The sequence below is a fragment of the Fusarium verticillioides genome, chromosome 5 (genome assembly GCF_000149555.1).
Source record: "Fusarium verticillioides 7600 chromosome 5, whole genome shotgun sequence".
NCBI classification, from domain to species: Eukaryota; Fungi; Ascomycota; class Sordariomycetes; order Hypocreales; family Nectriaceae; genus Fusarium; species Fusarium verticillioides.
In genome coordinates this window covers 3734731-3749040 of record NC_031679.1, presented here as the reverse complement: position 1 = coordinate 3749040, position 14310 = coordinate 3734731, and the positions used below count along the sequence as shown (strand labels likewise).

The window sequence follows — 14310 nt, the reverse complement described above, 5'->3', positions numbered from 1 at the left end:
TACTGTATTGGAGGGTCCTGGGGTGATGCCAAGCTGAGGGGGTGCATCTTCAAGGACTGTTGACGAGTTTAGGCTTCCTTTTAATGTTTCAGTTTGTATTAATGAGTGTTTATTTTGTTAGTATCAAGGTAGTGGCTGAGCTGAGGTGTGATGATGTGTAACAAGCCACCCTAGACTATTCACATGCACAACCACAAACACAGCCAAACTAATCAAACTACTGTAGACCATGCATGTTCCTAACCTCCATATGTGACATATCTTGTAGTTCAGGTGAGTACGTAACGCATAATCTGTTGGCTCATTTGACCCATCTGCTGTTATCCCTCGCCAGTGTTACACAGACAAGAGCAAACTGAGGACAAGACGAAGTCCGACTCTGACAAGATACATGAGAATCGGCCCATGCTCAACATATTTCAATGGTCGACCTTACTATCCCTTTATTTGTCAGCCGGACAGACTAATCTTCCAGCCCTACGCCAAGCCAAAGTGCGAATGACTACATCATCGAGGCAATATCGCTCAACAGCTGCATATCATCTACCCTATCGCATCTAAGCAACCACAGCCTGATTTTCAGCTGGACTCTTCTACCATATCTATAGCCCCCAACCTCCGCAACGAATTTCACAATGTCGTCCATCATCGTCTTGCCCTCTCGGCCATGGATCCCCTCAGCATCGCCAGCGGCGTCGCAGGCCTACTCACAGTCTCAGCAGCCGTGATCAAAACATTCGACACCGTCAAAACCAGCATAAAAGACTGTCCCCGAACAGTCTTCTGGGCACACGCTGAAACAAAGGAGATCAACTGGGCGATCAAGCGCCTCAAGAGCTTAATCGACGATCCAGATTCGGTGCCAAAGGCGGCGAAGATGTCGGTTGGCCTTCATGATGCGACTGTCACGATCAGTGAATTGATCAAAACGTGTGATCACCTCATCTCCACGCTGAAGCCGCTGGATAAAGATGGGAAGGTCGTTTTGACAAGGTGGGATCGGGTCAAGTGGTTGAGAGTGCAGGATGATGTTGTCAAGTATATTCGGCAGATTCAGGCGCACAAAGGGTCTGTCACTCTCATCTTGAACATTCTGCAATGGTAAGTCTCATTAATTCTTGATATCGAAGGCGCTGACAAGAGGTAGCGAGTCAGACGTGGTTATCGTGGAGTCACAGCGCGCTCTGGAACTCAAGATTGATGCCGTCCTCAGTAGCAGCGAAGCAACTCAGAAGCGGATTGAAGGTCTCGAAGCACTCTTTAACAAGTTCATCGCCGACAATTCTACTCTCATCCCTTCAAATAGGTCATCCATGGCTCCGACATTGCACTTAAAAGAAGATGATACCACAGAAACCGATTCAGTAGCGACATCACGGAAGTACGATCAAGATGAATGGGGTGACTTTCACGCAAGTGCAGAGCGATCACTCAGCTTCCCGACACCGAGTGTTCCAGAATTAGGAATGCCGAAACTCAAGCGCTCAACTTCAGCGGAAACCTCGACAAAGAGTGAGAGTAACGGCACGACTTCACCACCACGTCGAGAGTTTGAAGCAGCGCTTCAGGAGACAGGCGTCTACAAGCGCGTGTACAACTCAACAGACGCTTTCTCAATACACTCTGCCCACGGTCGTTCCATCACAGGCTCGGTCATGACAAGTTTCAGTCTCGCCGACGACTCATCCATCCTATCAGCTTTTCCAATCATGAGCAGGACGGAACTCCAACACCCCGAGTTCTACACCCAATTGAGTGGCAATCAACGCATATCCCGAGATCTCATGAGAGCCATCACGACGAGAAGCGTTGTCAAGTCTCCAGTGGAACCTCTTCCAGGAGCGCCATTCTCCCTGAAGCAGTTTAGATCGCCTCCGAATTGTGGTGAGAATGTGATGGGGAGGTGGCATCAATCCCGGACCAAAGCCTGGCGACCCAAAGAGTTTCGAACGGAGATTCAATTCGAAGTCCCCGTTATCTTTGTTACTACTTCAAAGACTGCGAACGGACCTATCGACGGAGCGGATGTGCTTTTCCTTGACGGCACAAGAAAGAGTCTTGATGATACGTGGACTGATCTTGAGCCACCGTCTACCGGTACATTGACCAAGACAGGGCGCTTCGTTAAGAATGAGCGCGCAACTTGGCTTGTGCTACTATCGAGCTTGCAAAAGATGGAGAACGAATCGCAGAATTGGACTAGACAACAGATCATGGGCTTGAGGCCTCGACCAGCCAGTGCAACAGCGATACTTACATCCATCGCGGGCAAGCACACCCTCAACGTCGCCCTGCAACGCGAGAAGAAAAGCTGGGATGACATGCCTCCTTCAATTAATCGTCCCTACGCTACAACCACCATGAGCAGCTTGATAGAAATGCTCGCTATGCTTGGTATATACTGGAAAGACTTCAACACCTTCCACAGCATTTATCAAGCTGAAGGCAATGGGTTCCTTGTGAAAGGTCACAGGATTAGTGGTTTGGGGATCATGTTTCACTTTCAAGCGCTGGAGAAGACTGTGTTTGAGGGGAATAGAACGATTCCGACGGAAGCGGTGAGGAGACTTATTTTTGGACAGCTTCCCACGATATTTAATGAGGGACATCCTGAGTATAAGGGTAGTAATTCACTGTATGAGTGGCCATTTGTTGGGTTGGGGAGTCGGATGGAGATCGCGGAGACATTGTCTTCGTTTGGATGTGGACGCAAGGCGGTTAATTATTTCTTGAGGGATGGAGCTGTGACATCTCACATATTTCCAGGTAAGCACTCCTCTCACACATCAAGCTGGCAGAGCTAACATCTTTAGTTACTTTTGAACTGATAGGCATGATCGGACAAGTCTTTCACATCAAAGATCTCTGCTTCAGATATATCCCCAACCCATGCTACTGCGTCTGGAGCACGAGAGCTTTCTCACTCCCCAAGCTACTCGCTGCGTATCAACGATATCTTCACGACGACCCCGATATGGTGAACGGAGAACTATCAATTCATGTGAGCACCATTTTTGCGACGAAGACAGGCATTCGACCTGGAGATGATACCCCTCCGAGCTACACTTGGCAAGCTCAAGATGCACTGCACTCTGTTCTCGACGACCTCGACGAATCACTCAAAGACTACTCTTCACCAAAGCATGGAAATCAGCGAGCATCTCTTGGACAAGAAATTGTCGGCGCACATTTTGAAGAGCTTCTCTCCCAAATGAACAGCCCTTCCACATCATCATTCCCATCTGTGAGTGGAAGCAACAAAGAAGACAGCCTGATGAAAGCCTACTTCCAACAAATTCTCCCCGCCGTGTTGAGGTCAGCATCAATGACGTTCTTCAATCTCAAGAACGCAGATTCTGAGTTTCAGGTTGCCAAGGGGGAAGCAGCTCAGACTGCTGAGTATGCAGCGTATGTTCGTGCTGCCAAGGAAGTGTGGTGTACTTTCGTTTTGAGGATAATCTTTTGGCTCATGTTGCATGACTTTCATCGTGATGATGTGCAGATTCAGAAGGGGAGTTTGTTTGGGAGTGATTTGCCTGTTTATATCTGGTAGGGATGAGAGGTTCAATCGGATGATCTAGAGTAAATGCAGGAAGAGGGAGCGGATGATACATGAGTCGCAGTCTTGGCGGAAGACAGAGGATGCAAATAAGAGACATTGATATAGAGCTACATGTCCATACTGTCTTTGCAGCACCATCTGTACCCTACCTTGTAGAGGAGTGAAAGCTCAAGATGCTGGGTGTCTCGTCAGCTGGGAGAGGAAAGAAAACCCAGGACATTGATCATAAATAATAAGGACGTATACTGATAAGACTGCTTTCTGACTACAAGTCGAGCTCCAAGTCACCACTGACTTGTGGACTGATAGCTGTAAGCTTTGATGTTATACACAAGTTGTTGTGGTGGATGGTTGAGCAAAAAGTGGTAGATGTGGGATCAATCCACTCTCTAAATTGTTGTTTCTCCAACCCACAAAAGGGTGGGAGGATATGAGTTGTTGCCCAAGATGAACTCGTCAGTTGCGCAGATAGTGAGGCAATGATTCAGCGCCCAAAGGCAGCTCTGAGGTGCATGTCTATAGCTTCTTTCTCAACCTTCCAACTAACCTTTTCTTTTTCCTTATCATCTTCTCTCCTTTCACATTTGGAGATATTTCATTTATTCTCCAGTGTGGGCGCAAACTTCATGTCAGCCTCTTTGCTTTCTGGTATGGCATAGCAACATTCTTTGGTGATCTCTCAAACATTTAGCCTCATTTACTGATATGATTTTCACTTTAGGCATTTGTCGGGACCTGCGCACCTTTATCCAACAAATAGCGGAAGCTGAAAACCTTGCAAGGAGCTGGAACGAGCATGCGAAAAGCCTTTTACCACCCAACATGAGCCAGCGAAACCCTAGAGCAGAGGGTGCCATTCCCACTGTCATTAAGATTGAAGATGGACAAGACCTACTCGAGGCTCTCCAGGATAGAGAGAAGAAGAAGAGGCTGGCAGAGATGGAGAAACGTGTGATGGAGGCTTTCGAAAAGGTCAAGCCGCGCATGTGCGAACAGGCTGTGAAGGAAACACAAGAGTACTTGGACCAACGCGACTGGGTCAAGGATTGCAAGAACCCAAGCAACCATCCTTTCTACTACAGAATCAAAGGAGGCTCCTGCATCGACTCTCCAGGAAGCTTCTACTATCCCAATTTCCTTGTGATGCAGGCAATCTGGCCGCACAACCACACCGTGTTCAGGATTGCCGTATCGTTTGCAAAGTACTGGAAGTGTGCTAAGATGGCGGATGGGCCGGAACACTATCCCATGCTTAAGGACACAGCGCAGGAAATGAAACTTTTTGGTGGAGTGCTGGATATGAGTTGGAGGGAATGGAGACAACTGGATCACTGGTTTGTTGAACATTGCGAACAACGCATTGAAGAAGAAGAACAAGCGGGCAAGGACAAACCTGAAGAATCCAAGGACACAAACACCACTCTCGACGATCTGGAAACCGCAGCTGAAAGAAGTGTGAAGAGACTGTCGGAAAAGCTTCAGAAAGCAACGGAACATCTGCGCCGGGTTCAAAAGCGCAAAAGGGACACCTACAGAGCTGAGGCTGAGCTTCGGATGAAGACCGCAGAGGCATTGAAGAACAAAGCTGCCAGGGATGCTCAACAAGCTGACAGAGAGAAAGTCCAGGCTGAATGGAATTCCATGATGGCGCAAAAGTATACCAGCAAACTTGAAGTATCACCAACTACAGCTACCACCACTCCTTCGTCTGGTGAGCAGCGTCCTGGTAATGGACATCTTGACAAGCGACAGCGGACAACATCGGGGGGAAACAAGACTTTTTCGCGAAGATAAGAAAACAATGGTGATTACACTCATCAAATTGCGAAAAACAATTGACAAAAGTATGGCAGCATCGGTTAGACAATGCTTGTGGCTCTTCTTTGTGGTTTGATACTATGGGATACAGAAGATCAAGTTTGGGTCTCTCATAGACAATTAGATCACGCAAAGAGCGGGTTATGATACACATGATAGCAGAGAAATCATGAATACAAAAGTTTCTGTTTTTATAAACTCAGATGTAGCTTGCTGAGAGGTGATTGTGCAACGGTTTGTTCATGGTAAATGCTTGCTCTTTGCTTAGGCAGAAGGCGAACCTGGACAAACCGTTGAAAACACCACGACCATCATATCATGGAATGATGACAAGTGGAAACACGATTATGTAAAGTCTGTCTCTAAAAAGTATAAATACTCCGAGATATCCGGGTTAGAACTCAGTCAACTCACAACTCAGCACTGTTACATCAGACAACATCTTCACATATATAAATGTATATTCCTTTCTATTGCTCTTTCTCTCTCCTGTTTAGGGCCTTCCTCAGTGACTGTGACCCATCTCGAATCATATATAGCCGTCCGGAATGACGCCTTCAAACTGGCACCAGACGACGGTACCAGTATAAGAAGCTATCATGCTTAAGCAACGAAAATAATTAGGTAAGTCCAGCTAAGCTCAGTAGAAATTTAGGACAGCCTTGCTAAATTTATTCTAGTATATATGGTGACCATTTTGATCGAGCCGGAAATCCTTCTGTCCGCTCTGATGATCATTGCTCATGTCTGGGGCATCCGGAAGTGCGTCGGCCTCGGTACGTTGAGCAACTCGACCCTATCGCAGCTCGAGTCAACCCCCCTCGAGCTGCAGTTCGAAAAGGGTGGATTCAGCCCCTCTCTCTTAGCCGGGCCCGTACTGACATTCATAATGTAGGATGATACTCGCCATGCTAGAGGCACTGGGTATCCGCACCCTCACCATGCAGAGCAAGCACTCGCAGGGTGAGCGGAATGCGGCAGTGAAGAAATTCAACTCGGCCACGTACCCCAGTCAGCTGCATGATCACGTCGATGAAGCTATCCTGATTGGGGGTAAACTCCCATCAACTCCCATCATGCCTGCTGGGACGGTGTCATCATGGAGTACTCTATCAACATGGGAACGCAGATCCAGGCACTCGGTCAACTCTGGCGCATGCAGGAAGATCTTATTGATTATCCACGTGGACGACACTTAAGTAGGTATTTTTGTCTCGTAGAGAAAGTCTCCTTGCGCCAACTTTGACTGTTACTTTTCTGACCTGACCCGACCCGACAGGCATTTTTCTATACCGTCTTTCCATCAACGGAAGCGTACAGTATTACGACCAACCTACTCCATCCATCATAGTATCGTTTCAGCTAAATCGCCAGTCGCTGCAGGCTGTCACCTTACTTTGAAATGACACTCAACAGTGGTTTCATGGCTGAAGACAAGAAATGGATCAAGGTACTCTCAGGGACTGCAAGTCAAGATGGTAAGTAACCAGCCCAATATTAATGTCTATGTTCATGACTAACAATGATGCAAGAGGTCCGTCGCTGTGGACAAAGTCTATTCTTATGCAGGATCCTGTAGGACCATCATGGACTTCGTTCTTCCCGACTGTCAACTACGTCAAGATCCCATCAGCACCTCGATCTCATGGGCATTCGCTTCCTGCACCTCGATGGTCCCCGCCATGCAGCACAGCCTGTGAGAAAGCCGGACTAAGCCTTTATTTTCTCCTCTGGACCTCAACCTCCGTGGCCATAAGATTAGAGGTACTTGATGCATCCCTGGATTATATATTCTTTTCGGCAGCGTTCAATCAGCCTTACTATCACTCAAACACCAAATGTTCCGTGGAACATGGTTTGCAATCATCATCCAAGACTTAGCCTTCGCGAACGAACCTTGCTCCAGCAACGATCCTCTCCAGGAAAGATGAGAGCCGAAGCCATGAAAGAAGCTGTCAATGGTCAGGCATATCAAGCATCACATCCCGCAAGATTACAAGAAAGCACGCCCAGCTCGGCACCTCCATAGCTAAATGCCCGAGAGCTATGTCCAGAGTCATGTCACACTCAACCAGTGCTCAAACGACACTGCTTATATATATAAACGAGCAATAAGACTAGACAAAAGCCTTTACCAGCCCAGGCAGAAATCCGTCAACACATTGCGTTTTGGGAGTTTGCTAGCAACAAGCGTATTATCTGTACGCAGCCGAGACAACTGTATCAAACAAAAACAGGCTTTCAACTGGAAGTCCTATATATGTTCAATGGGATAACCCTCAGGTATTGCAAAACCGAAGACTACCGGCATTCGCACTGAGTTAATCCCCGGCAGGCCTCGCCACCAGGTCTCAGGCCTGGACTGATTTTGGGACAGAGGATGAAGAGGTCTTCGTTATGCCGCGCGACAACGAGCTGAAAATGGAAATGGCTTCAGGCCTGAGACCTGGAGATCACGCCAGGACCCTTAGTCATCTCCCATATTCGTGGTTAACTAATGTATAGTTTGATGCCAAAAATGGTGTCGCTCAGGGATACTGGAAAAATATGCTGAATATCCTTGCCGTCACCACCAACGATAAACTCATTGTTACCAACAAGCCAAAGAGTGGTTCAACAGCAAGAGCCATGGTTTGGCGACCCCCTCAACTACTCGTGGTAATTTGCCCGTTTTGAGCTTCGCACTTCAGACCCTCAGGTTAGCAGGGACTAGCATGCCCTGCTAGCTGAAGTACGAGTCGCCAAGGAATATCTCGAAGGCAGCGAAAATGCCACAATCAAGCAATTTGCAGACGAGACGATCCTGGAGAACATTGCCTTACTCCATGTTGACGAGAATGTGAAGCCTGACTGGTCAACATAACCAGACCTTGAGCGCCGAGAATGGGAGCAGTACCGCATCGCCGCCTTTGCAGGTCACCTTTCGATAATAGATACCTATATATATCATAATGCTAACAGTAAGTACTAACTTATTATGGTTCCAAATTGAGATTTAACAGTTGGTTCAATGGTAGTACAGTCTAGATCGGCGACGCAGCCCACGTTTCTCCCCCTTTCGCAGGTATTGGAGCGTCGATCTAGGCAAGAGTGTAGTCAAGCCACTGCTATGCAAATTTATTCCCGGCGCACGACTAAGACACCAGCGCTGCTGCCGGACGGGAGGATGGAATACCTCATGGACTCGGAGGCATGGCGGAATGGCAAGCCAGTGCTGCCTAACGTCACGCAGAAGTGGTTCCTCCTAGAGGACGACTTCTACGAGCATGCTGTTGGTGACAGCATTGCCTAGGCATGCGTCGATAAATATATTCGCGAGCACGCCGACAACTCCCGCCGGCTACCATGGTCTCGTGTCCTCAACCCTATCAAGGGGCCTACAGATAGCGTGGGTTAGTGTGCCGCCTATCTGGGGTTCACCCATCCAAAGGCATTCATCCCCTCCCCTCGGATGGCAATGATTGGTACTGAAGTCTGCGCTCAACCAAACGGTAAAGCAGATCTCATGTGACACTCTGTTACTCCTGGACAGCTGGTACTACCTGGAGACCACATGTCAGAAGAGACAAGTGGTCATGTCTAATCGAGAAGGGGCTGGCTCAATATGGAGGCTGGCTACCCAGCAGCGCCGCGATGCAATATCCAGCAGGAAGACGATCTACATATACGGCCCGTTTAGACACCGGGTTTTGTACAGTTCACCTTTGCCGTCAAACGGGCCCTGACGACAGCGTCTAAGGAACCCTGTTCCTTTGCCCGGAACTAGACACAATCCATCTCGAGACTTTCTCGACATTTTGAGAAGGTTGAGGACGACCAGATCGGAAAGACACAACGTTGATTGATCAATCTGACCTTTCGAATTATAAAGGAACGGACTGCTACGGCTCTACTGAGCTCTTGCTCGGCTACAAACATAGTGGTATAGATGCCAAGGCTAATAACTACTGTTATATGCACGCCTGGCGTCAGCCCGAGCCACAGCATAGTCGATGTCGAAGTTGACAAAAGACTAAAGACATACCAGCAGCAGAGAGCCTATATATATTGAGTAACAGCAAGAAGTCATGGTGCACTCCTTGCAGTCACCCGCCAAGTCGGTGGCTTTAGCTTCAAGTGGGAGAATCTTCAGCAGCAGTGTTTATGAGGATTTAACTACATCGGCAGCTGCTGTAGCGTGGACCAAGATCCGCCTGTTTGCCGTTACCTACGTCCTATACAATTAGGACAAGGTTGGAGACGCAGTCTTGAAGAAGTTCACCCCTCTCAGTCCATTTGAGAATAACCAGTCGCGGCCTATGATTGCTTTTCTCAACTGCTAATGGTAATCGATCTCTTAAATCGACTTGCAGAATCTATCTGGTGCTGGATACACTCAATCTGCGCATACGAGCTCATCCGGGCCATGATGGGCCACGAATTGAACAGGACATGAGTATCCTCCTCGCCCGGAGCTTGACGTGGGCTATACAAACAAGTTGAGCAACCAACACGCCGAGAGTGACGGTTCAAAGTTGATACGGCACCGAGGCATCATAGCGAACACAAACTGGCACGTTTCTTTCATGTACTCACAATTGTTGAGTCACTAAGTAGAAGCCTTACGACCATCTCAACAACAACAGCTCAACAGCCAGACGGCGTTGTTGCAACAAAGGGCTAGGAATAGGAGATGCTTGTCCGTGCCGATATATATATATTAGGGAGCCTGCGTGCCAGCCGCGCCGATGATGTGGATGAGGACGAGGTGAGGTTGAGCATGAGGCGGATAATGGGACGGAGTGTGCAATGACCAAAAGAGGCCAAAAGGCAAGACATGCATTACTTCGACGTAACCGCAAACCACGACATGACCTGCACTAAATTCGGTATCCACGTCCCCGTCTTCCAGATGTTCGAGTCTGGAAGCGTAATGAGGCAGAGATCTATGAACTCACCGACGAGACTGCTAGACTGGAGTGGCTTGATTAGCGATAAAAACCAAGATGTCTCAATCAGATAAGGCACTCCGTATCTGGTCTGTATCATGCTAAGCCTGGAGCAAGCCCAGGAGCGATCGAGTACCACAGGGCGACCTCAATTTTACCTCGTAAGTTGACAACTTCTCCCCTACTGATAGCACTCTCACCAACACGATAACTTCCAGGTACGTCTCCTTGTTACCCATAAGGATGACCAACAAACGGAGAGATCACCTTCAACACACAACTACCGGAAAGCAACATATATACAGAGCACCAAATGCCCTCTGTTGGGATGACTACGCTCATATGGCCAACTGACCTTTCCAGATCCAGCCACGAGATGCACTTCTTCTTCTTCTGAGATGACAGATAAGCAATCTTAAACTCGTTGTGATATACCTGAGGAAAACGATGCTACTCTGGAAAGGTGGCTACAGGGAATTCTGCCGAATGACAACCAATCCATCCCACTCTGTGAGACTTTCCGACAGAATCTACCCAGGATCAAACTGGGTAAGCAGTTCCCTGTTCGATTAGAGATAATTTTCCCTATATTCCACCCGGGGCATAAACTCGTGGGAACAAACCACCAGGCGTTAGCCGATTGCCAACAGGCACGATATGTGTGTCTGGCTACCAGGTACACAGCAAGAAAGACCGAATTCGCCATCCATGTTCAAGCCGCATTCGACTTTATATATAGACCGAAACTCTCGATATCGTTCCCAATGACCGTCGGCTTCTACTTCGAGGAGCAGACATTCAACATCCCAGGTAGTAAGAAACACCGGTGCAGGTACACTGCTGCATCATGCGCAAGTCTGCATCTTTGCGGATCGATACTATATGGACGACTTAATGGACGTTTCATCAGGGAATCCACGCATCAATGAGCCTACACACATAACCACGAGCCATAACACGATAACATTACCCAGCATGTCTGACATGTCTCTTCCTGCTAACTTCTTTATCAAAGAAGATCATCTCAAGTTGAAGCATGAATGTTTCTACCAGCACTTCCTCATCTGTCCATACGCTATGGTGTATACACATCCTACTCCGTGCCAAACAAAATTCCCCCACGACTCACTGATGTCCGCCGCAAATGCAGCTATATCCGTACCAAATGGTACTTCCCGCTGTTAGAGATCAAATATAAAAGTGTGATCATATCTGGTCCTTGGATGCTATATTGGATGCTATGTTGGAAGCTATGGGTGGGTAAATGTCAACGCCAGCCCAGCGTAACATGATCATCCTGGCTAAAACCATTGCCATGGGCGGCTGACCACAACATGCCACACCGCTGAGACTGCTATCTTATATATTATACTCACAGAAAGCTTGAAGATTACTGGAAAAAGTCTCACTATATGATCCTAGAGATAGTATAGGAACCATTGGTCAGTCTTCGGGTCACGAATCTATAGACGTTGACACCTTCTCACGGAAGCAACGTGGAAACCAGCTCATGACCCAAAAGCCCGACGAGATATGGGACTAATAGTCAAACGGACGACAAAAGGAATCTCAAGCTTCTCATGGATTCCTATGTCAGTATAAAACCACTGCCAAGCCAGCTAGCACCGGTCGGGAAAAGAGTTCCTACAATCAATCACCACCAGGTTCCCAATTTCGCGGCCTGAGCTACCATGAAGGCACTCCTCTTCTACGGCCTCATCAAAGATCCTCGCGAAACAACAACTTGTCGACAAACTGGTCAGAGAGGCTTTTAATTAGCTGTTTGAAGAGTTGTTACCTCCCGGCAAACCCTGATGCTGGTCACTGATCTTAACGTGCCGGTGACCATTCGTACACGGCCCAAGACCACTTTCTCAACCGTGGAATTCGCGCAGATACGAGAATACCATGGAGATTTGTCAACGGCTGGGACTACCTCAGCAACTCTGAGGGTGTCTTCCGACGGAGATGCGAAAGAAGGTAGTGCTACACGCACTTCCCTCCGTCACTGTACCATTCCCGTACCAGCATCTCTCAAGCCGAGGCCAGTTCAGGCTATTCCCAATCATAATATCTTCTGGAACCATTCTATCGCTATCTATATTATTACATGTCTTCCACATCGACGAACTTCTGTGGATCCAAGGTTCACCCGCAATACCTTCACCGATTCACCGACTACCTACCTGTCATTCAATATGTATGGCCTGCGTGTACTAGTCGAGCCATTTCCCGGAGAAACAAGTTCTATTTGTACAACCCCCAGTCATGAGTCGTCTATCTGAGGAGATGAAAATATCGACCAACCCCGTTCGCCCACATGGCTTTGCCCTGGACCCAGAGAGATGAACTTGGACCCTCAAGCTGTACAGACAACCGATGTTACATTATAACAAGCCAAAACGTCAATATCAACCTTTTTTGGTACTGCGGCCTATTATAACAACCCTTCATGCTGCTGATTCAAGCTCGAAAGGACAGAGAGACGATCATTGCGGTGGAATTCACAAAGGGATACTACCGACGAGGACTACTAAGAGGATCAATCCATACTTTGGACTTCATCTGATCATCTCCAATGGCCCACAAGGGGATGGATTTGGTGTCTATCATACCAATAACTGCATTTACGGTTGCTTCCGAGTTGGCAGTCCGTAATGAGGCTTTTTCTGTCAGCCTGCCTACAGCGTAGCATGAATTAAAGCTATATCTAATTTCAACCTACTCTGCAAAGCCAGTAATACCGCAGAGCGGATCGGAGAAGAGAGGCGGATAAAGCAGCACCAAGACATCTCGATTTTGGATGTTTCTCTGTTATATATAATTCTCAACATACATCTTGGCCATTTCTCTCTTCTTCCATCGCACTTTGCACCAGTTCATCAACCAAAGCATCAACGAAACCAAAATCATTCATCACAGTTACTAAACTATCAAGACAGTCGCAGTCTCAACAACATCTCTCCTGACACATCTCTTCTACACAGAACAATTATAGAACAGTTAAGGGCAACCTTGCGTGCCTATATATATACTTGCGAACGTCAACATGTGATGAGCATGGTGATTTCGACATGACGACTTCCACATGACTGCCATAGCTGGACGATTCTGGTCGTATACCACGTCATTCCAAGGCAATCCTGTGGTATACAACTTCCGACGCGCCTTGCCTGGTCTTGATTCCGCACTTGAAGCCAATAGACTAGGCATGCATCGTCGATATAGCTATATACGAGGGCATATCTTCATCGGCTGCCAATCGATCGGATTACAGCTCTGGACTGCCACCGAGACAGTTGAGTTTAGCCTCCTGTCCTGTTCGGAGGAGCTTGAGGTCAACATAATGGGGTTTCTGGTCATATGGGTTAATTATCTGGGCCAGCCTCGGAAGGATGAGAATGCACGGTTGTCTCTACAGGCCATCAGTCCAATGTGGCTTTCAGATTTCAGAATTGAACATGGTCAAAGGAGGAACGCATCGAGCGGATTGAGATCGAAATCAAATTCGTCAACGATCCGTTCGATCACCTCCAGGAGAACAACGGCAAGCTTGCCATCGAAAATGAGGACATCAAGAAAAACCTTGCGCTGGCGGAGGAGCGTCAGAAATGGTATTCGACTCCTGGCTCTCTGCAGAAGAGGAGTTGACAAAGCAGATTAATCTTAATGAAGAGCTCAAGATGCAGCTCGAGACAACCAAGGCGGAGGCGGCCAAGGCGAAGGCTCCCAGCTTCCCCTAGCCTCGACCATAACCATTATTTATAGAAAATAAACTATATCTCAGGAGGATGATCGAGCCCTACGTCTCCGCTGGTCAATTTTCCCATATAAATACAACTTAGAAGAGTGGTCCGGAACTTACTAAGAAAACCCTTGACATGTGGGAGGGGAATACATGAGGTACGCCTGGCCACGCAAAGAAGAAGAGGTTTCATGGAAGTTCGTCCTCAATCTGAAGGACTTTTCGCAGCTCAACAGTGATGCTCATGAAGATGTTAG

At 47.7% G+C, this 14310-nt stretch overlaps 6 protein-coding genes across 6 annotated transcripts; all 6 read left to right on the top strand.

Moving 5' to 3' along the window:
• Positions 1-516: 516 nt before the first annotated feature.
• FVEG_16549 (hypothetical protein) lies at positions 517-3777 on the top strand. Its single transcript, XM_018905797.1, has 3 exons — positions 517-1101; positions 1148-2766; positions 2814-3777. Exons 1-3 carry the CDS (start codon positions 668-670, stop codon positions 3551-3553), a joined length of 2793 nt encoding a protein of 930 aa, XP_018756097.1. The 5' UTR covers positions 517-667; the 3' UTR covers positions 3554-3777.
• Positions 3778-4384: 607 nt separating this feature from the next.
• On the top strand, positions 4385-5356 carry FVEG_16548 (hypothetical protein; the record flags this gene model as incomplete). Its single annotated transcript, XM_018905796.1, has 1 exon — positions 4385-5356. The coding sequence occupies one exon, from the start codon at positions 4385-4387 to the stop codon at positions 5354-5356; it is 972 nt and encodes a 323-aa protein (XP_018756096.1).
• Positions 5357-6065: 709 nt separating this feature from the next.
• Positions 6066-6579, top strand: FVEG_09266 (hypothetical protein; the record flags this gene model as incomplete). Its single annotated transcript, XM_018898248.1, has 2 exons — positions 6066-6142; positions 6276-6579. 2 exons carry the CDS (start codon positions 6066-6068, stop codon positions 6577-6579), a joined length of 381 nt encoding a protein of 126 aa, XP_018756095.1.
• Positions 6580-6782: 203 nt separating this feature from the next.
• Positions 6783-7080, top strand: FVEG_16547 (hypothetical protein; the record flags this gene model as incomplete). Its single annotated transcript, XM_018905795.1, has 2 exons — positions 6783-6858; positions 6950-7080. 2 exons carry the CDS (start codon positions 6783-6785, stop codon positions 7078-7080), a joined length of 207 nt encoding a protein of 68 aa, XP_018756094.1.
• Positions 7081-10365: 3285 nt separating this feature from the next.
• On the top strand, positions 10366-11851 carry FVEG_09265 (hypothetical protein; the record flags this gene model as incomplete). Its single annotated transcript, XM_018898247.1, has 5 exons — positions 10366-10397; positions 10500-10526; positions 10836-10857; positions 10959-11121; positions 11742-11851. The coding sequence occupies 5 exons, from the start codon at positions 10366-10368 to the stop codon at positions 11849-11851; spliced, it is 354 nt and encodes a 117-aa protein (XP_018756093.1).
• A 1545-nt stretch (positions 11852-13396) lies between these two features.
• FVEG_09264 (hypothetical protein) lies at positions 13397-13959 on the top strand (the record flags this gene model as incomplete). Its single annotated transcript, XM_018898246.1, has 2 exons — positions 13397-13645; positions 13783-13959. 2 exons carry the CDS (start codon positions 13397-13399, stop codon positions 13957-13959), a joined length of 426 nt encoding a protein of 141 aa, XP_018756092.1.
• Between the last annotated feature and the right edge of the window lie 351 nt (positions 13960-14310).